Source organism: Taudactylus pleione, unplaced genomic scaffold (assembly GCF_031769625.1).
Source record: "Taudactylus pleione unplaced genomic scaffold, aTauple2 ptg000592l, whole genome shotgun sequence".
NCBI lineage: Eukaryota > Metazoa > Chordata > Amphibia > Anura > Myobatrachidae > Taudactylus > Taudactylus pleione.
Genome location: NW_028284994.1, coordinates 2,214,770 through 2,242,378, shown reverse-complemented (window position 1 = coordinate 2,242,378; position 27,609 = coordinate 2,214,770). Strand labels below are relative to the sequence as shown.

The 27,609-nt window shown below is 39.7% G+C and overlaps 1 protein-coding gene across 1 annotated transcript in view; it reads right to left on the bottom strand.

Moving 5' to 3' along the window:
• The window catches only part of LOC148481202 (vomeronasal type-2 receptor 26-like), an 83,912-nt gene extending 56,852 nt beyond the window's left edge, over positions 1-27,060 (bottom strand). The window contains exons 1-2 of the mRNA XM_088453816.1: positions 26,936-27,060; positions 25,051-25,339 (exon numbers count right to left, since the gene is read on the bottom strand). Coding sequence (XP_088309942.1) covers positions 25,051-25,339; positions 26,936-27,060 — 414 coding nt within the window. The remainder of the gene's footprint in view (positions 1-25,050; positions 25,340-26,935) is intronic.
• Positions 27,061-27,609: the final 549 nt, after the last annotated feature.

Sequence of the window (27,609 nt, the reverse complement as noted above, 5' to 3'; positions counted from 1 at the left end):
AGACTCAGTTTGAGGAAATACCTTTTTAGAGAGTATAGGACCTACTGAAAATAAAATCTCATCATGATCAGGATCATAATCAGAATATGTGTTATAATTTAGCATCCAAATCGAATTCTTGTTCCTCAAATGAAAAGTTTCCCGAGTTTCACTACTATAATCTGAAGCAGAGGATCCAATACATATCATTGGAACCAAAGCAACAGAGGAATGATAAGAACTAAAGTGAACATAACCCACTTTTTTAGGAATAATCTCATTCCCGATGTCTCAATATAACTGAAGTTGATCTTGCTCAGAACTGATGTGGGATGGAGATAAGAAAGCATACCTAAGTTTTATGTGTAGACGTGTAGACTCAGAGGTGTCATTCTCCTTAGAGGCTTGAATATCTTTACTATGCAGATTCTTTGAAAACTGTTTTTTCTTGGACTGAGACAAAATGGAGGACTGAGTACTGTAGCTGGATTCTTGGTGGAATCATAAAATACTTGGGTAAAGCTTAGGAAAAAAATCCCTACATTGGGGAAGGTGTCCAAAGGTGGATTCGTAAGAGCAAACATTTAACTACAGCTATACTGAATGTCTCCAAACTTAGAAGTGTTGGATCTTTGGATTCCAGCAATGCAGTAGCCAATATTAAAGCCTCTCCTCTGAAGTTTTTGAGAAGGAATTTGATTATGTTAGCTGGAGTGATACCACACAATGGATCACCTTTCATATTGATATCATAATCCTTAATGCAAAATATTGTATTAGAACTCTTTCAAAGAGAATGAACACAGGAACATCAGATGAGTGCTGGGTGATGGAAGCTTACAGTTCAGGCTCAGGTGTGGGTAAACAGAAGTCTCTAGCTGGGATGGAAAGGTCCTTTAAAACTTATTCTTGAGGTACTGTACTGCACAGAACACCTGATCCTGGGGCATAAAACATGAAACCCCAGCCTAAGGTTAGAGACTTGGAGCCCCCTCATGAGGTAAGAAACTGGAAACACCCTCCTGTAGTATGAAACTGGAAACCTGTTCCTGTGGTACAAGACCTGAAACCCCCTCTTGGGGTGAGACACTCAAAATCCTCTCCTGGGGAGTGGTATTAAGACCCACCTCTTGTTGTTTGATACTCAAAACAGTAGAGACTAAGGACCTCATTCAGAGGCAGTCACTCGAAGCAGCCGCTTGTCTGAATGAGGGTGGCCGCTTAATTATACAAGTGATGCCTCCTGGTCATAAGATAAGCTGTGGGTTACCACCCACAGCTTAGCTAATGACCAGGGTGATGGTGATGATGGTCATCACCATCGCGACCATCGGGGCTTATGACAAGACACAAAGGTTGGGTCTCAGAACTTGTAAGCCCCAGGGAGCTCTATTTGAGCAGGAAGCTCCCCACTGACATCATTGATGATGTCAGTGTGGCCACCCACAAAACAGCAGGCATTCGCATGGGAACGCCTCCATTTGATAAACCACCCCCTCACCCCACCTACAAAATAGGCCGAGCTGTCAATCAACATCGACAGCTGCCCCTTTTGTAGAGAGCTCCAGAGTGACAAATTTTCTCTGTCGCTTTGGGACTTGCACACGCGCAGTGTGGCCGCTGCGCATGTGCAGGACCAACCATTGAGTCAGTTGCGAGCGCATCGGCGTTCATGACTGACTCTGAATGAGGTCCTAAATCTGGAAGTTCTGATAGTTCTTCTTTGAACCTGAGCTGCTCTGAGCACCAACATATTGGTACCTACTGGAAGTATCTGACAAGAGTCCATGACAGCATCTATGGCACTGAGGGCCCTATTCAGACCCACTCGCGAGATGCATTTGCACGCAGCCAAAATATGCAAATCCCTTGATTGCACAGCAAGGCATTAGCATGCTTACTTTGTCGTGGCATGCGATTGCAGTGTGTGTTTAAACATGCACTAGCCTATCTTAACCTGCCCACTTATGCATTTCATCTCCAGGAATTGTATGCAACCATTGGTAACATAGAGTACCATCGGAAGTGAATGCAGCACTTTTTATTAATCATACCCTACTGCAAGCACTGCGAGTGCTTCAGTATGAAATTCATAGGAAGTGATGTATACTATAATGCTCCATAATAAATACAGTATGCATGCCTCTAAAACAGTGTTAAATCACTCAGACATGCCTGCATTCACACCACCACAACCCCTGTTACCACCCACTAACAGCTTGTCCTGTCACTCAGTCTGGTGAGCCATCTATGCCAAGAGGCAATCACTTCACGATCACACTGACTGGTTCACGCATGCGCACTGTGATGCATGCACATATTGCAAACATTGGCTGGCTGCATGCGAATGCATCATAGTGAGTGGATCTGAATCAGGCCCAGAGTCCCTCTTTTGGGGTAGAACACTCAAATAAGCTTCCAGATATTGGCAATATGGATACCCCTCCGGGAGTTGGCAGAGCAGATCTTCCTTCAGAATGTGATGGTACAGATGTCCCCCCTGGAATCTGAACATCATACAAACCATCTTGGAATAACTCAATAGATTCTTTTTCTGGAACTAGAGGCTTGGATACTTGTTCTGGAGCTTGATCGTGAGATTCCACTTCCGATGTTGACAAAACAAGTGCCCCTCCAGAGGCCATCGACCAAATTTCCTTACTGAGACTAGGAGAATCTGGGTTGAGACTGACACAAATAGAATTCTTGAAAGAAACAAAATTTGGGCTGAGTCTAGAACAAGCAAAACTTGGACTGGAACCAGAATAGGCACTGCAGACCATTCCAGGGGTAGGCAATGCTAATGTTTCCTCTGGAACTGGCAAGACAAGTGTCTCCCTGGCTATGGATGGCTTTGACATTTTTTCTAGGCTCCCAGACCTGGAGTAAGAGCATCTTGTTACGATATCCCTGTAAAAAAATTGAACCTTCTTTAACATGGTAGATTTTAACCCATTGCCCAAGACTGAAGAAATTGGAATTGCAGATGGTGAGCAAGAAGATCTGGGGGAATGAACACTGGGATGCAGGATGCAGACCCAATGCATCAGGACTAGACTGGTCAAAGGTACAGTCTTTAAGAAAATGGTAAGTGTGCCCACAGTACAAATACATATTTAACTACCTACACCATTGGCATTCAGCCTTAGTAAGCTTAGGGCATGGGAAACTCTGATGTCTTACTTTATTCTGGGTTTAGAGGATTCAGAGGGTATTTAAAAAGGTATGGACCCATCTAGAAACCTCCTACCTGTTACGTCACTTGCAGTGCATTCATCTTATTGAAAAGTGTTTTTTAAATTAAGAAACTTTGCGTAGAAAATGTAACAACAATCAGTCCAGGGTCACATAGTTGCTCTCTTCTCTCTGGATCCAAGCACCTGCAATCTCCATCACCAACACTTGCATCATCATCAACATCCTCAGTCGTGATCAGAAGTAGTCCTGCATACAATTTCATAAGCATGACTGACTCCTCTCCTTGATTCCTTAGAAGGGTCCTTGAGTGCTATGACTGTTGCTGGTGCTGGGGGTGGATCTTCATCCCAGAAAGTAACCAAGAATACTACTAGTAGTAATTTAAAAAAACAATTGACTATTAAACAGTCCTTTGATAGAGAAAGTATTACAGCTGTCATATAGTTTGACAGTGGATCGCTGATGCTATGATGGCTGTACTAGTATTAGATGGTGAAATGATAGAAAATGAGGATGATAGTGTGGAGGAAGTGCAAAAGTAGGATGAGGGGGAAATTTGGTTCCTATCTGATGCTAAAGAGGATATTGTTGATGAGGATGTTGTTTGTGTAAATCAGTCACCAGTGGCAGCAGTTCTTGCTCATGATAAAAAGAAAGCCAGAAAAGCAACATTTTGGGTGTGGAATTGTTTTAATCTACATTCTGACAACAGTTGTGAAGGCATCTGTTCCATTTGTAAAGCCAAAGTTAACAGAGGAAGGGACATTAACCATCTAGGCACCTCCTCCCTGTTATGTTATTTTTAGTGAGTTCCTGCAATTTGTTTAACAAAATTATAATAATTTCTAAATTAATAACAAGCAGTCAAGTGTCAGCTACCAGCACTTTGGACCAGCACATGTAATCTCCACCACCAACACCCTCATCATCAACCTCCTCTTTAATAATTGAAGGTAGTCATTCCAAAATTGTTTTGTGGGAGCCCAAACAAACCCAGTAGTTCAGCCACGAAAGTGTCAGTCTTAGATGCTAAAGTGCTTGGTTTGTTTAGCTGTACATGTCCTTTTTAATATCCCACATAAGAGTGGGTGGGGAGGGACAATTCCATCTTGCACCTCTTTTCTTTACATTTTGCACAATTTGTGGCTTTGCTGACTGACATTATTATAGTTTATTAAACTGCCATCCTGTCTGCCACTGCTGTGTGGCAATGTTTCATAGATGTCCAATATTTTGTTGAATTGCCGTGTATTTTGCTGCTGCTCTGTTGCTTACTTTAGTCAGCCAGCTCGTTGCAGCCTTTGCCTATATTGGTGAAAAATAGTGAAATTAATATTGTGAGGTGGTTAAAAATGCATGGAAATGCCTGAAAATGATTTTTATTAAGGTTATTAATACTGTAGGAACAAAAACAAACTATGTGGTTTTAGCTGTTTATATCATTTTTTGGAAAAAAATAAACATCCAAAACCAAAACCAAAAAACAAAACACCAAAGACAAAGATCCAAAACCAGATCCAGATCCAAAACCAGAGGAGATACAGATCCAAAGTCAAAACCAAAACATGGAGGTCGGTGCACATCTCTAGTTTTTATATTTGATTTTTGTTTTCAAAGTGCAGAGATAAGAACAGCAGTATAGAAAGAGACATTTGAAAATAGAATGTTACAAAATTACAGTCTTGAAAAGATAATTTAAGATAATACAAATATCTAATACTAAAAATGGCACAATAATATAAGACATTTATTTAGATATTTAAATATTTAGCTTTGGGGATATTTAGATATGGGGAGAAAAGCCAAAGTAAATATCCAGAAAGTTTAATTGTTTGGAAAAACAAAGGGGATATAACAAGTGTCACGGCTTGGTGTGCACTTGGACCCAGAGTGGAGTCAGATGATGAATGAGGATTCGTTTGCTGGTACTTGAAAGCAGCCGGCCTTAGGGGATTATGACTCATGAAGGAGAGGTACATGACAGGATCAGAACAAGAACAAACGAGACACTGGCGGAACTCAGAGACCCGGGGTAGGCTGGGTAATAGCAGGTTGCCGGTGTCAGGAGACAGGTAGTAGCAGGAGCAGAACCGCACCAATGCTGAGAGGTGATTATGCAGAAACACACTGGTTAAATGGCACTTTAAATGAGCAAGGGAGCACAGAGAACTAGCTCACAGCATATGCTGTCATAGACATTACACTGGCAACTAAAGAGCCTCTTGACAGCTCTTTAGTACCCTCAGGTAGTGCAGGATTGGTTGCTAGCCTCCCCAGCCCAGACTGAACCTGATTGGCCAGAAAATGACATGTAACCCAAATTCAAGATGGCCGAGCCCAGTGGTCACCGCACGGAAGTGCTCCAGGTCTCAGCGCCCAGAGCGGTAAGTACCGTGATCTCGGCAGCCTGTCAGCCCTGGCTGTGACAACAAGATAATAATATTAAAAGGGAGAAAGAAAAGAAAGCGGGGTAGTAAAAAGTTTTCAGGTCATGTGTGGTATTATAGCATGTAAATACAATAACTGCAGAATTGTGCAAGTCTGGAATAATACCACAATATAGATTGAAAACTATTTTAATCTGTACTTTGACTTTGGAAGTAAGAGCATCAATGAAACTCTACTTATTGAGAAAAAAAAGGGAATTAGCTTTCATTTTCCTATGTAGAGGTTTCCACCTAGCCCATTTTAAAAAACAAAATCACATTTTCTTTGAACATGTGGGAGGGGCACTGTGTATCCAATGTTGAATTATATAATAAATTATAGTTTTTTGCATCCAGGGGAAATTCCAGTGGCTATAGGGAGGTATTCTAAGACCACCCATTCCAGTTATAAAGGCATAAAGTGGGAAAGAGCACATTGTTTTATCATCACCCAGAATCACTTTATTACATGACAGTCCTAAATGCAGTAGTACATTTATGCCTTTGGTCTAGAACATTTTGAGCATGCAGATGCATCAGTAAAACCAATAAATTGACATGAACAAGTAGATAAATTGCTACTATAGAATATTTTATAAAGCATGTCTTGTTAATATATAGTTGTGAAAGGGCTTGATTTAAAGAAGGACAAGGTAGATCAGCTATTGTGTATTTATACACAGCAGTTGTTCTAACAATATGCTAACACCGCAGGAGACATCTTGTGTAAATAGACACCTCCTATTTGTTTGTTTGATTTGAAGATGCAGCATCAGATAATCTGTATGGCCATTGATCATCTGAGTAACCATCAGATTATAATTCAAAACAAAATGAAAATTGAGTATTCCTATAATTGGGCACTCATGGACTACTAATAATTAATAATATATCTCATGTGACTCATACTCTATTTAAAACATAACTTTTAATATATATACCTTAAAATAAAGTCAGCAAAATATATAAACTCATATACCATTAAATATTATATATTATATTATATTTTTATTGTTATAATAAAATTGTACACTTGTGAATTAAGTCATGTTTCCATAGTTCTTGACTCTTTAATTTTCACAAAACTAAGCCCCACAATATGACTCCAAATATAGTTCAAATTATTTAATATTATTAACTCACTTCAGGCTAGCTGACATAATTTTACCCAGTATTTTCCAGACAGTATCCACATCAATATTTGAATGTGAGTTTTAATACTCTCGTATCACATTTCAGATCTTGGAATTCTGTATCATACATTTTCCCTCTGGGCCTGATTCAGAGCCGGAAGCTCTGACAAGAGCGCTCGCTCTGAATCAGGGCTGTCCTACCAAATATTGGAGCGGCCTCCTGGTCGCTCGCATTACTGTGGGTGACCACCCACAGCTTATGCGAGCAGCCAAAAGGATGGTCCCGATGATCAAGACCATCGTGACCATCGCGCTTGTGATGAGACCCTTGCAGTAGGTTCTCGTTGACCGCAAGCCCTGGAGTGCTTTTGGCACAATCAGAGCCAAAATCACTCCCACTAACATCACTAGTGATGTCAGTGGGGCCGGACCCAGACTGTAGGCAATCCCATGGGAACGCATCCATCTAGGCAGCCATGCCCCCAGCACGCCCACCAAAGGGGGCGTGCTGTCACTCACCATCAACAGCACACCCCCTTTGGTGCGAGACCCATAATGATGGCTTGGCCGTCGTTATTTGGGACTCGAGCATGCATACAAAGGAGGTGCCTCCATTGTGTGCATGTGCATTTGGGCAACATTGACCCGCTTGCGAGCGCTCAGCACTCGTGAGCGGGTCTGAATTAGGCCCTCTGTCATGTAATAGTCAATAACTACTTAGTGCCTATATTAGTTAGGATAATTTGTATTCTACACTGTATAATACTGTTTTATAACAAAATATCCACCTCCTCTTTCTTAGATATCAGATACTCTCACACAGTATTATTTTGCCAATTGGTTTGTAGCTGCTAAATTACTCCTACTTTAGGAGCTCATTCCATTTATAAATACACTGTTATGCACCATATCTCTAATCTGTAGTCAAGATAGTATCTATCACAATAACTAATGGTGCTATATTCTAGAAAAATGTTCCATTACAGTATGTTGCAATATGATATATAACATGTCCCAGATATATGATGTCATACGACAACCCCTATAAAAGGATTACTGTCCTCAGATTGAAGTGGCATCACACTACTTTAATTAGCAGAAAATATAAACATAATCATGGTAATTTGGAGTTATAATTGCAGAATATCATGTATTCAAAGTGTGTCTTATATATTAACCACATTTATTATTCCACAATTAACAAGGGGTTAATAAGTGAATTAAGTACTCCATATAGTATATTGAAAGCAAACAGCTGATACCAGATTATCTATTCACTCACTTGTAAATGGGTATTGTACTAAATAATATACTACTTACATCCCTCTCATCCATAATTAGTAGTGTTTTAAATCATGGTGTAGCTCATTAGCATAATATTTATCCAACTGATTTACCTTAGGCTTTACAGTGCAACATAATTCCCCATCAATCATGCTCCTCTCATAGCATATTGTTGGTGCAGGGGTGCATCTATCTCTGCTCATATTCAGCATAATCAAAACAGTTAAATTTGCTTAATAATGGGTTTTGTGGAGACATAACATTAAAATCACACAGGATACACTAACATCGCATGTCCCACACAGTCCTGAAGTGCATTTTGCTGACAGCTTAATCATAGGAGCAACCCAACTACCGAGTTGCACCATCCTAAAACCTAGTTTCCCACCACTCACTAATCCGGGCCTTGACTGACTGGCCCCTCAGCCAATAAGAAGTGTAATCATGCCTGACAGTCTTCTTCAGCAAATTAGATTCACCTTTCAGCGACCTTATTGGCTGTTCTATCTGTTTAGTGAGAATAATAAAAACAGATGGAAAGATTGTAATGGTAAGTGTCTAATTGGAAGAATAACCATGGCTAACAGCTTCCTCCACCAATGGGGTTTGCCTGTCAGTAATTTCATTGGCTTTTCAGTCCCTTTATAAGATAAACACAAACAAACGGAAAATTGTAGTGATAAATGTCTAATCTGGTTGATTAGCACAAGGTATAAGAAGGGATTGCACTGGTAAGTGTCCAGCCAGTTGATTGACATTAATGCCAGACTACATGTATCATGCATTACCATTTCCAATAAATGTTACCGATGTCTTTTAATAAATTTGCTAAAAAATGCACATTATTGCAATAATTCAAGCTGAGGATATTTTTATAAAACAATTAATAAAATCCATATATATATATATATATATATATATATATATATATAAATTGAATAGTGGACATGATGTCAGGTTTAGAGCATAGTGACTCACATTAATCAAAATCTTTAGTATGCATTTTCCTAATCATACGTGAATAATCTTCCATAGTAATACATTTCTATAAAAAGATCACACAACTAGATTAATGTTGTGAAATAGGACGACAAATCACTTCTTACCTTGTTTATAGTTATTATATATTTACCCATTGTGAAGAATTACAGCGTATACTGTATATATAAATATAAATTAAAAGTCCAATGTGATAATTACTTTAAATGTGTATTAGTACTGTGTACAGAAATATTAAACTAAATGTGATAATATAAAATAAATTATAAAATACTGTATGACATACAAGTTAAAAAATAAATCAAAACCCCATTAAATGACAAGTGATAATTTAAGACCCTTTGCTGATATGATATCCTATATATTTAATTATATTATAAAATAGCAATGAGTTGTGTCACAGAGCGCCGCCCATATACCAAATAGCATTACTTTGATCTCATGTGGTATTTCCCACATGCGGGGTTACACAGCTAATAAATTCATCCACAGAAATAATGTATCTTACTCCACCTAAGATACACTACTACCCAAGAAAAAGTCCATAATTAGTGTTCTCATTGAGTCCAGTTGGTTTTAATCCCCCTAGCAGAAATATCCAGTGACTTTCTATATTAAGTAATTCTTGTGCAATGTCTCCACCTCTAATGCCAAGTTGTAACTTTTCCACTCCATGGACCCTCCTATTCTTGGGGTCACTCTGATGTTGATCATGAAAGAGTCTGGCTATAGAGTTCAATTGCTAAAATGTTCACATATCTAACTCAGAGTTCCACACACTACCCATGTGTTCTAGTACCCTCTGTTTTATGGGTCTCGTGGTCATGCCAATGTATTGTTTTTCGCATGGGCATATGATACAACTTATCACTCTGGATGTGTTGCAGTTGATAAAATCATGTATGACATGCTTATTGCCATATTTGTCTGTGAAATCATTTGTTCGACTCATACAATTGCAAGCCTTGCAATTCCCACACTCATCTGAACAATTTATTGCAGCTTCCTTTGTCAATTTATTTGTAAAGTGGCCATGAACCAGCCTATCTTTTAGATTTGTTGAGCATCTCCAGCAAATTTAAGCTTTTTTTTAAATGGACCTTGTCATGATCTGAGTCCAATATAAGTATGGACCAGTTGTTTTTTTAAAATATGTTGGATCTGATGCCACTTGGCACAAAAGTCTCCAATATTCCTAACCACATCAGGTTCCTTGGTTTTGGCTCGATTGGAATGTAAAAGAACATTTCTGTCCCTTTGATTGGCTTCATAGCATGTTTTTTTAATTGTTCTTTTGCTGTATCCTCTCTTAATTAATTGATTGGTCAATTCCTCAGATCTAATAGAGAATTGTGAGGGATCAGAGCAATTCCTTTTGAGTCATAGGAACTCTCCTTTAGGAATTCCCTTCACAACTGGTGGGAAGTGTTCACTTGTCCTTTGTAGAACACGGTTTGTTGCAGTATGTTTTCTTTACAGATCCAGTGATATCCTTCCATCTTCCATTCTGCGTATGCCCAAATCCAGAAATGTAACTCCACTATCATTTATCTCATAAGTTAGTGTCAAATTTAGATCATTCTTATTTAGAAGATTCATGAACTTTACACATTTTTCCTAAGGTCCATCCCATTTTATTAGGAGGTTGTCAATGTATCTCATCCACATAAGTACATGGTGAGTCTATTCCTCATGTATTTCACAGAATACCATTGTTTCTTCTCACCACCCTAAGTACATGTTGGCATATGTGGGGGCAAAATCTGCCCCCATTGCTGTGCTTCTGATTTGAAAATACAATCAGTCATTGAAGATGAAAAAGTCTTTTGTCAATACAAATGTCAATAACTTAGCAAAGAAGTGATTGAATTCTGACATCATCACCTTTTTCAGTAAATTTTGTATTGATTGGATTTCCCTTTTGTGTTGAATACTCATGTAGAGTGACTCTACATCACACGTTACCAAAAGACACCCTTATCAATATGAATTTTATCCAATTTGCGCAACACATCCATGGTTTCCTTTATATAAGAGGGTACATCAATCACATACTTCCTTAGGTGGCTGTCCAGGAATTTACTTGCTTGTTCAGTCAAGCTTTTGATTCCTGACACTATTGGATGCCCCAGTGTTAGGGTCTCATTCTTATGGACCTTTGACAACATGCTGCTACCACCAGATCTTCCACCTTCAGAAATCAATACTCTATTTTTGTAATCACTCCTTGTTGATAGGCAGTTTCAATGATGTTATCATATTGCCTCTTAAAGTCTTTCAATGGGTTAAAAAATATGTGCTTGTAGCATGCAGTATCTTTTAGTTGTCTAATTGCTTCTGTTACATTATGTTCTTTATCGCAGAGTACCACATTCCCTCCCTTATTGAAAGGTTTAACTACTCCATCCTCCCATGCCCGGATCTCTTTAAGAGCACTTTGTTCTTCTCTACTTAGGTTGGTGGTGAGTTGTTGATGACTTTTGCTCTTTCTCCATAGGTCATCCAAGTCCTTAGACACTAGATGTATAAAAGTACCTAATATTACCTTTTGTGCCCCTCTGAGAGTTCCATCTACATATCTGATTTAAAGCAGAATCTTTTGTCATGGGCAAACTTATTCCTTTTCCATTCAGTTATCTCTTACTCATAAAATCAGGTCTTTGAAAGTAACCCTAAGAGGGGCACAAAAGGTGGGGGAGTAGCAAGGAGATCTCCACAGGGATATGTTTCCACAGATCAAGAATCCTCTAAAATGGAGGAGTTGGATCATTCTTTTCAACTGAGAGACAATCTACCATCCCATTCTTCAAGGGATTTTTTATATCATACAAATGGTTTCACAGACAAATATGGGAATAAGCATGTCATACATGTTTTTATCAACTGCAACACATCCACAGTGATATATTGTATCACATGCCCATATGAAAATTGATACATTGGCATGACCATGAGACCCCTAAAACAGAGGGTACTAGAATACATGGGTAGTGTAATGAACTCTGAGTCAGATGTGAGGAAATGTAAGCAATTGACCTCTATTGCCAGACACTTTCATGATCAACATCAGAGTGACCCCAAGAATAGGAGGGTTTATGGAGTGGAAAAGTTACAACTTGGCATTAGAGGTGGAGACATTGCACAATAATTACTTAATAGAGAATGTCAGTGTATATTTCTGCTAGGGGGATTACAACCAATGGGACTCAATTAGAAGATCAATGATGGGCTTTTTCATGGGTAGTAGTATATCTTAGGTGTAGTAAGATACATTATTTCTGTGGATGCATTTTTTAGCTGAGGAACCCCTCATGTGGGAAATACCACATGAGATCAAAGTAATGCTATTTGGTATATGGGTGGCTATCGATGAGAAAACTAATTGCTATTTTGTAATATAATTAAATATATAGGATATCATATCATCAAAGGGTCTTAAATTATCACTTGTTATTTAATGGGGTTTTGATTTATTTTTTAACTTGTGTGTCATACACTATTTTATATTATTTTTTATATTATCACTTTTAGTTTAATATTTCAGTACACAGTACTATTATACATTTAAAGCAATTATTATAATGGATTTTTAATTTATATTTATTTATATATACATTTTAATTCTTCACAAAGGGTAAATATAGTAACTATCCACAAGGTAAAATGTGATTAGTCAACCTATTTTTTACTATGTAAGATTATTCACATACTGTATGATTAGGAGAATGTAAACTAAGAATTTTGATTAATCTGAGTCACTATGCTCTACACCTGATATCCTGTCCACTATTAAATTTATATATGGATTTTTTTAATTGTTTTATAAATTTATCCTCATCTTGAATCATCATAATAATGTGCTTCCTTTAGCAAAATGTATTAAAGGACATCCATAACATTTATTGGAAATGGTGATGAATGATATCTGTAGTCCGGCATTAATGTCAATCAACTGGCTGGACACTTACCAGTGCAATCTCTTCTTTTACCTTGTGCTAGTCAACCAGATTAGACATTTACTAGTAGAATTTTTCCATTTATTTGTATTTTTCTCATAAGGGACTGAACAGCCAATGAAATTGATGACAGGCAAACCACATTGGTGGAGGAAGCTGTTAGCCATGGTTGTTCTTCCAATCAAGCATTTACCAGTGCAATCTTTCCATCTGTTTTTATTATTCTCACTAAATAGACAAAACAGTCAATGAGGTCACTGACAGGTGAATCTCATTGTCTGAAGAAGACTGTCCGGCATGATTACTCTTTTTATTGGCCGAGGGGACAGTCAATCACTGCCCGGAGTAGTAATTGGTGGGAAGCTAGGTTTTAAGGTTTTAAGGTGGTGCAACTCGGTGGTTGGTTTGCTCCTATGATTAAGCTGACAGCAAGATGCACATCAGGACTGTGTGAGATACGAGATGCTAGCATTTCTTGTGTGATTTTAATGTTATGTCTCCACAAACCATGTTATTAAGCAGATTTACTTAACAACTATTCAGATTATGTTGAATATGAGCTGAGACAAATGCACCCCTGCACCAACAATATGCTATGAGAAGAGGTTGATTTATGTGGAATTATGATGTGCTGTAAAGCCTAACATAATTCAGCTGGATAAATATTATGCTAATGAGCTACACAATGATTTGAAACACTAATAATTAAAGATGAAAGGGATTTAAGTAGTAATTTATTTAGTACTCTACCCATTTTATAAGTAAATGAATAGATCACCTGGTAATAGATTTTGCATCCAACATACTATATAGAGTACATAATTAGCTTATTAACACCTTGCTAAGTGTGGAATAATACAATTAGTTAATATTTAAGACTTACTTTGAATACATGAATTGAGGGCCAGATTTAACACTATGGAGCCTAGGCAGATGTCTAGGGCCCAGCAGGTCCCAAGTAGCCCATGGCAGGGCCCCCACAAAATCTGGCCCTGGAGAACCTGCTGTGCTGTCTGTGACTTCACCTACTGCTACTAGCACCAGCCAGGGAGAGAGGAGTCGGGAACAAACATACAGTCTGTGAGTCTAGTTGTAGTAGCACATCCGAGGCCCTGCCCCTAGGGGAGGAGGAGGTGTAGTTGAAAGCCAGGGCCGGACCTATCATTAGACAGGAAGGGGATACTGCCAGTGATGAATGGATCACCACTGCATTCACAGTCAGTGACAGTGACACACTGTCACTTACTTGGTCCCCCGCTGTGCCACTGTTATAGAGGCTGGACCACTGGAGCTACACGTAGAGCCATGCAGGTCTGTGGTATGCCAGACAGGTGTTGGCTGGAGCTGGTGGTGTAGGGATAAAAGTGCTGAACTGTGAGGGGATGGGGGGAGGTCTAAGCTGAGTGTGTTCTGTTCTGTGAGGAGAGAGAGTCTTTATGCTAAAAGTGGTCTGTGAGGGCAGGGGGGGGTCTGTGCAAAAATGGAAGGGGGGTCTTTGCTGTGAGGGTCTATGCTAAAAGGGGTCTGTTCTGTGAGGGGAGTGTCTACAGTATATGCTAGAAAAGGTCCTGTGAGGGCATGGGTCTGTGCTTAAGGGGGGTCTTTGCTGTGAGGGGTCTGTGCTGTGAGTCGTGGGGTGGTGGATCTGTGCTGTGAGGGGAGAGGAGTCTATGCTGGGAGGGTCTGTGCTGTGAGGGGAGAGGGGTGTATGCTTTGGGGAAAGGGGGGTCTGTGCTTTGAGGGGAGGGTTAGATCTAAATTGAAGTGGGCTGCAGGATCTGTGACCCATGACAACAGGGGGAGGAGCAGGGTTCAAAACATGGGCCCCAGAGTGTTCTCTCAACAAAGGTTACTGTTCCCACTATATGTCCACATGGATAGTAAAAGTGGAATGACAATGTAGTTATATGGATTGTTTGAAGGAGGGGGGCCCCAAACCGGTATCATTCCTAGTGCCCACTGTTGTCTAAATTTGGCTCTGCATGATATTCTGTGATTATAGCTCCAAATTCCCATGATTAGGTTTATATTTTTTGTTAATTAAAGTAGTGTGATACCACTTCAATCTGATTACAGTAATCGTTTATAGGGTCTTCTGTATGAGATCATAGATCTGGGATACATTATATATCATATTGCATTAAACTGTGATGGAACATTTTCTTAGAATATAGTACCATTAGTTCTTGTGATAGATACTATCTTGACTACAGAGAAGAGATATGGTGCATAAGTGGCAAATGCAGGATTTCTAGAGGAGGGTTTTCAAATGCTTCATTTTAGAGTGAGTTTGGCCAGTCCATGAAGAGGGCATAATTACTACTTATCCAGCTTTAATATGCATCATACAAAGTGTATTGTGTGTCACAATTCCAGCATATACAGGACCAGAGATCATAGTAGGCCATTAAATGCGGCAGCAGGGCAATCCTGCCTTAGCTTACCCAGTATTAGTAAATACTGGGTAATATAAAGTCAGCTAGTCTGACGTGAGTTAAAAATATGAAATAAATTGAATCATATTTGGAGTCATAGCATGGGGCATAGGGCCTGATTCAAAGCCGGACGCTATTTGCGCTCGCTCGTCCAGAAAAAGGGGCTGGCTATTTAAATTAACCATTCGCTCTTTGTGGTCTGTTCACACCTCTATGTCTGAACGAGCGAACAAAACATGCGAACGTAATTTTAAAAAACATGCCCCCTGGCCGCTCGCATCATACGTCATGTCCGCTATTTATTAGATTAATCGAGTACATCGGAAGGTGTATGAACTGCTCGCTATTCTTGTGGTTGGTTTTTCCTACCACAATCATGCGAGCAGTTCTGACTATAAAACAAGCAACTGACGTGGTCGATGACGCTGCTTTAGTAATTATGCACACCCTTAAAACGCCCATTTTGACCTTTAGGCATGCCTGCGTTCGGATCTCCACTCCCCATTTTCAAGCACCTTCCCCCCTTACCACCCACTGTGGAGATGACTTTTAATGCACAAGTGCACAATTTTATAATAATAATAATAATAATAATAATATAATGTAATATACAACTTTATACAACAGTTATCTGTAGGATTAGAGGATTGGGGAAGGACACTCCATATATAAAGGTTTGTGCATATTTTCTGTTTGTTATTTTGTTAACCCTCAGATTATTTAAAATGACCAGGGATTCCCTGCTTCCCGGGCCAGTAAATCTGCATCAGAACAAACACTTGCCTCAGCACTACATCAAAATGCAGATGACAGACCCTCATTTTGTGGGACAGACCTAGTCTGTACATCCACCCCAAAATTTGGGCAGCATCTCATTGGTATTAGGGGCATTATGACCATCATTGCTGGAGGAGATCTACAGATGTTGCCTGATATACATCTTTGCTCCATACGCCTTGTAGCATGTCATGCAAGTCACACCCTGCTGTGCCACTGTTTGGTATTCAAAATTGCATCATGCTGCAGTAAGGTGCAAAGTAAAGTACTGAAGTGCTGGAAAATCTGGAGCATGTAATACAACTTTTTGTCCAGCAGATGTTGCTTTTCCTAAACTGCACAGCTCTTGCTTCAAATAGCCAATGAAGATTTTGCAGTCCCATCTGCTGATTGGCTGATGGAACCTGTCATTCATTACATTATACAGTAGTAGTGAACTGCGCTTTGTAATGAATGCAGGATTAAATAAATAAATAAATAATTTGGTGTGTGATTTACATATCTGTGTTTGCCAGGAGACACATGCCCAGTATTAAGTAAAGATAGAGCAATTCAAGTTCAATATTCTTAAGGAACTCTGCCTACTGTAACTCAATAAATTGCTCCCAAATTCTCACCAACTGTCATTTCTATGCCACTGTAAGCCACCCAGCTGCATTGTATGCTAAACTTCTATAAACATAGTATTGTACACATTGCAGGGCCTTCCATACTGCACAGCAGTATAGAAATTCCTACTACAGCTAGCTCACATCAACCTTACCTTGCAAACAAATGGAAACATTAGTAACTTTGAGTACCAAAGGAGAAAGGAGCCTCACTCACAATTACAGCAGGTCATACCTTACTTAGAAATTGCTAACCTTTTTATACGCAATGAGAAATCAAGCTGTGTATAACTTCACTGTAGCTAATTTATGCACGTCCATGTAATGGCATTTAAATAGACAGGCATGTCTGCATTTTGCCGGCCACCACCCCCAAATGCTCACTGCCTGACAATCACTCAGTGATGGTTCTCTATGGTCTGTGTGATATCAATGTGATATGCAATAATCAGCTGTCTGCATACACTTTTGCAGTTGTGATCCAAGCTGAATGTCATTGACCCATGTACTTTTGTACATCAGTATTGTTTTTCTTCAATACAGGAATAAATAAAGAAATAAATCATTTGGTGTGTGTTACATATCTGTGTTGGCCAGAAGACACATGCCCAGTATTAAATAATGACAGAGCAATTCATATTCAACATTATTCAGGAACTCTGCCTACTGTAACTCAATACATTGCTCCCAATTTTCCAGTACCTGTCATTTATATGCCACTTTATGCCACCCAGCTGCAATTTCCACTATAGACATTGTATTGTGCACATTACAGGGCCTTCTGTACTGCACACTAAACTGTCCTGACATGATGAAAAAAGATGCATGGGAAATTTATCATAAAAACAGATTATTTCAGGTTCAATACTCTTCAAACACTTTGCTGAGCTTTATGTATTGCTCCACATTTTCCCCCTCCCTTCATCTCTAACTTACTTTATGCCACCCAGCTGTATTACACTCTAAACTGCTATTGATGGTTTATAGTCTAATAAAGCTGGGTGTCATAACATGGAGATGAAGAGATGTTGAAAGTACAGCTCAATGCATAAAATTGAGCAGAGTAACCCTAAAATGCTCTATCTATAAAAAAAACTGCCTGTGCGTCTTAAGGTCAGGCATCTTTACACCATGTAGTGATATTATACAGTAAGAATGGCCCATAATGAGTATAATGTCTATAGCAGTTCAGTCTTGACACAAAGTGATCATTGCAAGCACTTTAAGAAGAGAATGTTTACAATAACTGGAACACGATTGGCCAGCCTCTCACATTTCACTGCCCTCTGCTACAGTATTGTATTTAGTACTGTAGTTTTCATCCATGGAGCATTTGCCACCCAGGGGATAAAGACACTGCCTGTTACTTATGCACAACTCTGAAATGGAGTTAAGACACTCAGGCACGCCTGCCTTCGCACCTCCACTCCCCCGTTTCTAGTGATCTGCCCCTGTCACCACCCACAAAAGGCCTCTTCTGTCACTCATTTAACAGGGCAGTCTATGCGCGGTGAGCGTGCGCTTCCTGATCTGTCACACTGATTACGCACACAATATGAACCGTCAGTAGCTACAAGTAAACACATCCTAGCAAGAGGGTCTGAATCAGCTCCTCTGTACTATATTTACTAAAATAATGTGATCTAAGAATTTTATAACAATATGAAATACTATAGCACTTCCTGTATAGCTAACTGACAGAAATGCATTATATAATGAATTGTTTCAATCTTACTGTGACAGATGAGAGAGCAATTTTGTGTGTTCAAAAGACAAAGGCAATTTTTGTGTGGTGTTAAGGTGGCCATACATGGTGCGATTTGTATTCAATCCAATCTCATATACAATTTCTCTTGAAATTCTTCCTTTGAAATTCTTTAAGATTTTTTTTAGCAAATGGAATGATTGTACAAACAAGCATACAATTAGATGTGTTGAAGAATAATTGCAAATAGTTTACAATATATTATATGCAGCAAACAAACATCTGCTGGAATCTCAATAGGGGATGACTTATCTAGGGGGTATAAATGGCAGAATACATTTTAGATCTGGGAAAACTGGGCCTGATTCAAACACGCTCATGAGTGCTATGCGCTCTCAAGCGGGTTGATGTGGCACAGTGCGCATTCGCACGACGGAGCCGGCTCCATCGTGTGCATGTGCGAGTCCCGGAGAGCGATGGGCAAACTGTTGCTCCGGGTCTCGTACCAAAGGGGGCGTGCTGTCAATGTTGAGTGACAGCACACCCCCTTTGGTGGGCAGGCCGGGGGAGTGGCAGCCCAAAGAGAGGCATTCCAATGTGAACGCCTCCATTTGGGGGTGGCCCCACTGACATCACGAGTGGAGGAGAGGCAGACCATTGCTGATTAATTTGAATGTAGGTGGAATTTCCCCAACTGCGGTCTAGCCATTGTTGGCAAACATACCTGCATTAACCTACCTGCATGCAGCAAATCCTTTTATTACAATTATAAGGGATTTTTAGTATAGTACTCATTGCAGTGGTGAACGCCAATTACAAGTTTTTTTTTGTTGATGTGGGCAAAAATGGCCGTGCTTCTGATGGAGGGTCATTTAATGGAGTGGGGGCAGTACCATCGCAGAAGGACAGTATATGCTAATGTTATATGGACAATTGTGGACTAACGAACTTTTAAAAAAACATTTGGCATGGCATGTATACACTATGGAACTCATTCAGACCTGGTTGCAAGCGCTGAGTGCTCGCAACCAGGTCGATGTTAAGGCCCTGCGCACGCACAGTGGCAACACTGCGCATGCACAAGCCCCGGAACAAGGGAGAAAATCTTTTGCTCCAAAGCTCTCTAAAAAGGGGCGGCTGTAGATGTTGATCGACGGCTCATCCTGTTTTGTAGGCGGGGTGGGGGGTTGGCTACTCAAATGTAGGAGTTCCTGACAGAATGCCTGCCATTTTGTGGGTGGCCACACTGACATCAGCAGTGATGTCAGTGGGGAGGTTCCTGCTTGATCAGAGCAGGAAGCTCCCTGGGGCTTGTGGTTGCTGAGACCCAACCTTAGGGTCTTGTCGCAAGCCCCAATGGTCGCGATGGTCTTGACCATCGCGACCATCACCCTGGTCAGTTGCTAGGGCTGTGGGTGGTAACCAACAGCTTAGTGATCGACCAAGAGGCGGCACTACAAGATGCAAGCAGCCGCCCTCATTTAGAGCAACCACTTGCATCTAACGACTGCCTCTGAATGAGACCCAAAGTGAGGAGGAGAGGACAAACTTGTAAGGGATACAGCCATTTTGGGGAGCTTATCTTTTTAATTAAATTGGCTCTATTCAAAATGGACAGCCATAACTGTTGCCAGCTTTCTAATTCTATTGTTATTTTACAAATAATAGTGGCAATGTTTAGTTCATAGGATCTCAAACTCGGTCCTTGGGACCCCAAACAGTGCATGTTTTCCTGGTCTGCTCACAGAATCCCAAGTGAAATAATTACTCTACCTATGGATCTTTTAAAATGTGTCAGTGATTTAATGAATGCACCTGTGCACCAGCTGGGTGACCTGGAAAAAGTGACTTGTGTGGGGTCTTGAGGACTGAGTTTGAGAACCACTTGTTTAGTCTATAAATATTATTCGAAAATTGCATGGTACTGTACTTTACTGTAGATAGGCAATATGTGAAGTAGCCCATTGCAGAACTCCTACATCATGCTTTAGGGCCATGGCAGTAGATGTTGGAAGTGAATCTAGAGAGAAGAGTAAATGATCTAGCTTTGTCATTAAGGGCCGTAAGAATTTCTCAGGGTTTGCAATGAAAAATAGTAAATCATCCACAAATTCAGAAATTTTAATCCCCTCTTGACCTACTGTATTGAGACACTACAAAAAAGAAACCATATTGAAGATCTCGCAATGAAGGATCTAGGGTAAGATTTAATAGCAGAGTAGGTAAAGGACATATTTGTGTGGTTCTTCTAAAAATTGGAATTGGTTGTGCTTAGACTGTCATTAATAAGTAATTTGGAACTAGATGAAAATTAAAGATATTTGATAATATTCATAAATGTGGTGCCAAAGTACCTGAATTCAGTGTACGCACATTATCACATTGCACAGGAAGATGAATGATTGTACGATTACAATGTCATAATCGTACAGTCGGTCCTCTATCATTTAGTGTATCCACACCGTTAGGTTACAATGGTATGCATATTTTAAGTGACTATGAAGAATATATAGTTTTTCAATTCTGTTTTTATTATGTTTGTCCAAATAGGAATAAATAAGCCCCTTATCACTGCCTTTAAAGCCTCACAAAATAATACACGGTTGTGCCAGTGGAGAATGTCATCCAGATAATCCCTCATTTACTGTAAATTTCAGATAGGTTTTAAAAAATCTTCATTTTAGGAAAGGACCAAGGACAGGATGTAGAAAAGATATTTTGCTGGTATAAAGGAGAGTTTTCTGAAATTAAGAAATCAGCTATAAACATATGTATCACTATCATATATCACTATATGTCAGAGTAAATTATTCTGCTATCAGGGGTGGATTAGAAAGGAAAATCATGCTAGGAAGTTTATGGAAGTAGACTTATTGGGGCGGTATCTGTCAAGGGGGGAATCCCTCCTCATAGGGCCTTATTCTGAGTTGGACGCAGTTGCGGCCTTTCCTTGCTTCTTTTGCTGCAGTTGCATTTGCAAGTTTATGTTACTGCCACTATAATTCCCTTTACTGGTTTACATCCATGTGTCCAAACATGCAAAGACTGAGACACCCACTGTCAGTGTCTACAGACACTGCAATCATGCCTTAGATACCAACATTGGTCGCACCATTTAAACTTTCACAATTCCTATTCTAGGTGCAGATCAGCTATATGACTCCAATGTGAGCAATTCAGTATCTCTCTACACAACCACTTTCAGCAACAAGTCCATGTCACTGCAATAACACACCCATACTAAGTTACTGTACATCTGCATCTAATTAGCCAACCTCCAGTAAACAGGGGAGGCAAGAGGGTGGGCAGGTACAATGTACCTGGGCTTCCTGAGGGGCCCAGCGGGGGCCTGGGTCCAGCACTGCCCCCCACTCCATTCTCTTTCCCTCACAGCAGCCCAGCACACAGTGTGTACTGAGCTACAGTGGGATACTGCTCATGCCTGATGTGCAGCAGCCACAGCAGTCTCCTATGCCTGTGGGGGGAGCGATCACACTTATTGCAACCCCCTGGCTTTGCACTGGGCTGAGGGGTTCACTGCACCCCCCTCCCCAGCATGCAGCGCTGCAAAAGTGTGTTGTTGTTTTTTTTTCACATAGGGGGTACTTCTCACCCAACTCATAGTTCCAATGATCTGCTTTCTTAATTGTTTAGCCAAATTCAGGGATGTAAAGAAGTTGTCAGTAGTTACATCCTTCCCTTTATCTATATAGGGCTCTTGTAAGTGCAGATCAACATGTTCCTCAAGACTTCAGTCAGCTGGTCTAGTTTCATCCTTGCAGAGATACAAAAAGCCATTCAAAATGTACCTCTCTTTGGGCAGTATTCAATTATTGCACCCCTATATGTGCCCGACAGGAACTGTTCAATTGTTTCTCCTGTCGGGTGAGAACAGCTGCCGGTGCACCCTTTCAGCTCGCAGCTTCAGGAGGATGCGAGCTGCAATGGGCAAAAAGTGACATGTTTGGGTACCCAAACATCACTTTTCTTTATCGTGCCCAACACTTCAGTATGGCGTAGCCGTTATATGCATCTAAACCCAAACATTTTGGGCGTGATCAGAGTTAAAAACAGCAACAATTGAATCGTGTCTCATGATCTCCCATCACTTTAGACAGGAGATTGGGTATGCTATAACAATAACATACCACCCTTTGAATTAAAGCATTCTAGCTGGAGTCATGCCAGGTAGCCCTTCCCAGCATGTCAGCACCCAGTGCACCTACAGTAGAATTACACTGATCATCTTTTTCTCATCTTTTTTGCTCAAGTATGGATCAGTTTTGAGACAAAGAAACCGCATCACGAGATTAATTGTGTGTGAATGAGTCTGAACCTGCATATAAAATGCTTTTGATGTAGCAGCTGTTTGTTTTTTTTATGCACAGTTTCATTTTGCTTCATCTGCAACTTTGTACATGTTTAAAACTAACTCCTGTCTAAATAAAGTCGCAGCATAGTGACTCTGGTACAGTTTGAGTGGTGTTTCGAAGTGCTTTGTGGCTCGAATAAGATTCACATTTAAATAAAAACTCACTATGCTACGCTGATTTCCGCAGCTGAGTCACACCTGGCGTATTTCTCCTCCTGGCGTATTGAGGCTAGTGGTATATATTTACTACAGTGCAGGTTTTTAGAAGTGGAGATGTTGCCCATAGCAACTAATCGGATTCTACTTTACATTTATCTAGCACCTTCTAGAAAAAAATAGCTAGAATCTGATTGGTTTCTTTGGGCAATATCTCCACTTCTAAAGACCTGCGCTTTAGTAAATATAGCCCCTAGGTGTATAATGACACTTCTGAAGATTGCACTGATAAATTTGATGTACTACATTTATTCATCTATGAGTAAATTGTTTGGATCTGTATACAAAGTGCTACACTTCAGTGGCCATGGCTTTTTCTCATGACAAGTTATATTGTGCTTCATCTGCACTCTGCTTGTGTTCAAAACAAATTCCTGTGTGGTTAAGGTTGCAGCCTGGCATCTGTAGTGCACTTTCACTAATGTTAAACTATGTCTACAATGATAATAAGATGCATAATTTAAGGAAAAAGATGCCACATTACAGCTCTCAGAACTCTCATTGGTGCTGGGCATCTTGTGCCCTATGGTGTAATGAGGCTAGGTGTATGTGGATTTATCTCCATGTTCTATGTCTCATGAGGATCATATCCACAATATTTCCTACACTGTAGAGATTACTGTATAAATGTTCAGTTTAAATGTAGTGTAATATTCACTGTATAACAGTAATAAAACTTGTTTCAACTGTGTTTGTTATGTGATCCCATCTGTGGGGTTAGGAATAACACTGACACTGGAATGTAAGTTTCCTACACCTAACACTTACCCCTCACTCCCTCCCAGGTGCCTAAACCTAACCTCCCCCTCCCTGCACCCTAACCCTCAAACCTTTAGTGCCTAACCCTTCCCCTAGTGCCTAAACCTAACCTCCCCCTTCCCACACCCTAACCCTCCTCCCTTTAGTGCCTAACCCTCCCCATAGTGCCTAACAATAATCCTCTCCCTAGTGCCTAAACCTAACCCTGCCCCTAGAGCCTAACACTAATCCCTAACCCTTCCCTAACCCCCAATATTTACCTTTAGGATGCCTGCAGTTGGGATTCTAGAGCCAGGATCCAGCCGCTGTCTCCATATGAGGTGTGGCATGCCAACACATAGGTTTGGGTAACTATTAGAGAGTGTGTGGTCTGGGCCCCTTTATAAATATACATAGTAAATACTGATAGTGTATGCATACCATAATCCTGGAAATGTAGTATAATGTATCATATGCACAGTCTGGAACCAGACCCCTAGAGGAAGGTGTGGGCTCTCCCACAGTGTGGCCAACCAGTGATTTCCCATTTACCCCAGTGGGCTAGTCCAACCCTGTCTATCAGCAACTCTGAGCCAGACAGATCTTTTTTTTTCTCTGTGGCTGCTTAATTTGTATTTCTGGGTATCACAGGTATGCAGCCAGAGGATGAACCCTATTCTGAGTGGTGTGTATGCTGAGAGAATACCTATGCTGGAAGAAGTTTATTAACATATAATTAGTATACCATTAGCATTTCATTAGCATACAATTAGCATATCATTAGCAAAATATCTACATTTTAAATACAGCCACAGATGGAGCTGCCTGTGAGACAGAATCAGAAATTTAGTTTCAGGAACTAATATAGCAAGGAAACCTCTGAGATATTGTAACATGGTGTCATCATTACTAAAACTACCTCCGTTTATTTGAGTTTGGTTAATATAAAACATGTTTATGCTAATCGGATACCCATCCCACTCTGTGACTAATAAAGACACAGCTCCACCATTTACTCTCTGCTGTAACATGGGAAGAAGCTGTGTATGTTACATTTATAATGATGATATGAATTATTGAACACATTTCTGCATTCCTGGAGGTAAATCCAACATGAACTTTTCATCAATCCTCACTTTGGTCTAAAAATGTATTTGAGTTCCATGAAACAGCCAAATTCAGACAAATATTAAACTGAAACTAATAAAGGCTGGTGTCACTTACCTGTGTATAACCATATATATCCAGCACTTGTGCCATAGGAATGGTGGTGAAAGAATTGAGATCTCCAATAAAACCAACAAGTTTACCATGTTTCCTACATGAATAATTAGGAGTTAATTTTTTAGAAGATAATATATCTAAGACATGAGTTACAGCTTTCATTTCATATCCACAAGAATCAAACAAATTGTAGCCCAGAGTAATATTGGGCAGAATGTTTACTTTTCTGTTAATCTCATTAATTGTATAAATAAAAGCTCGGAGGTGTCTGTACTTTTTACGGTTTACCCTGTTTAAACAAATAACAAAAATAATTTAGCATAAATGTGTTACATTTTTAATTATTACTAAAATGAAAACTAAAGTAAAAGCTGTAACATAATTATTATAGAAGGATTCAGACTTCTATAAGTCCATCAGAGCTGAATTTAGGTTACTGAGTAATGACTCAAATCTGCATGCCAAAATTAGACTTTGTTATAAGGCAAAACCACATTTTAATAGAAAACTTAGATCTCACTTTTTTATAGCAAAATCCAATTTCTGAGGTGAAGCAGGTTAAACATAATTTTCCAATAATTATCTGTTCATGTTTTTTTTATCACATATAAGTACAGATTAGCAGGTTTGGTTTTTCAAAAAATTAAACCCACCTGAATTTTGCATATCTGAGTATTTACATGAACAGGCTCAGTGTCTCCTGCTAGACTCAGAATCCAACACATGGCAAAATGTCATCTTCCCAGCATTGGATCTCGTGTGTTTTGGATAGGGATGTGTAGGCTCGGATTAGTTTACATTTTCCCGCCAAGTTTGAATTTTTCGCGCCAAAAATCGGGTTTCAGAAAGAGGCAAAATGTCATCTGTCATGGAAAACATCATCTTTCATGGACTTTTCTCCATGAATGATGATGTTTGTCCATGAAAGATGACATTTTGCCTCCTTCTGAGACCTGGATTTTTTGCGGGAAAAATCTGAATTTGGCAGGAAAATTCAAACTTTTCTGAGCCTGCACATCCCTAGTTTTTGATTGCATATTAAAGTCCCTCTCATGTGCTCAGTTGCCATTTCACACAGGAGGTCCAATGTAGGAGATAGTGTTGGCAAGGCTCTTAGAGAAAGAAGGCAAGTTTAATTAATTAGTTAGCACCACCATAATGATCACACAGTGGCCCTGATTCATTATGGATTGCTATTATAATCGCGTCTGCGATTATGCATGCAGTTCTGCTGCAAAAATATGCTAATGAATGCTACTGCAAAGCCAGCATGGAGACAACCACTACCTCCCACTACCACTATATCACATCTGTAATACCTTGCAGTCCTGCGTTCACATCGGGAACATCAAGTAACGTCAGACCTTCTCGCACAATTACAACAGGTTTGACCTTACTCAGAAATTACTAACCTTGTCGCACGCTGTGAGTACTGAAGCTGTGTATTATAGTACATCAAAGTGGCTAATTTATGCACATCCAAGTAACTGTGTTCAACCGGACAGGTATGCCTGATTTTCTCAACCACACCCCTCTCACCACCAAAGTAAGGAAAATAGGTAACTTTTTATAGACCATCATCCGTAGTGGAAAAGAAAGCCTCGGTCCATGGAAATTTTTTGCTCAACATGTTATTAGTAGAAACAAGCCCAGATCAAAAGTGATGGTCTGATACAGTCATGCATCTCCTGCAACCTCTTCAGCACTAGCTTCTTGATCTAAGTGGATGATTCAGCTGCTGATACAGAAGCTATTGCAGCTGTCTACATGTTATAAGCTAGGATAACTGTAGTATGGTAATGCAATAGGAGGCGTAACACCTCCTATATGTATTATTGATCCAAGATTCATCCTTGGATGCAGCAGTGGATCATTTGCATGTCACTCAGCCAGCTGAGTGACTATGGGGTCAGGCAAGCCTGCCATTGCAACTGCCCAAAAAGAGGCAAGGAAATCTCCATCTGCCCGTGGAGATCCTGGCCTCTTCCTTCCCCCAAACAGCGGTGACATATCTCCGTTTTGCAAAATGGAGTCCATCACCGCCCCCTCCCCACCCACAAAAAGCACTGTCAATCACTCCAATAATTTCTAAATCATCTGTAAATGTACTTGTATGTTTGAGTAATAATGAAAATTATTTACAAATAAAGAAATGAAAATGAGATGTTATTAATCTGCAACATTATGATGTTCATACTTGTGCATTTGACAGTAGGGACAGTGATGACGATTATAAATGTATTGTAGATAAAAAGACTGATGTTGATAATGGTGTATCTGGCAATAAGGATGATGATGGATATAATCATTTTGTTAGATATAAAAATATTTACAATTATGATGTTTATAGTAAATACTTGTGAGTCTGACAATAAGATTGATGATGATGGTAAGTGTGTTTTACATATCAAAGATTGATGATGTAGATGATGAATGTGTTGTACATATCAAAGATTGATGATGATAATGATGATGATGATTGTGTTGTACATATCAGATGATGATGATGATGAGTGTGTTGTACATATGAAAGATTGATGATGGTAAATGTGCTGTACA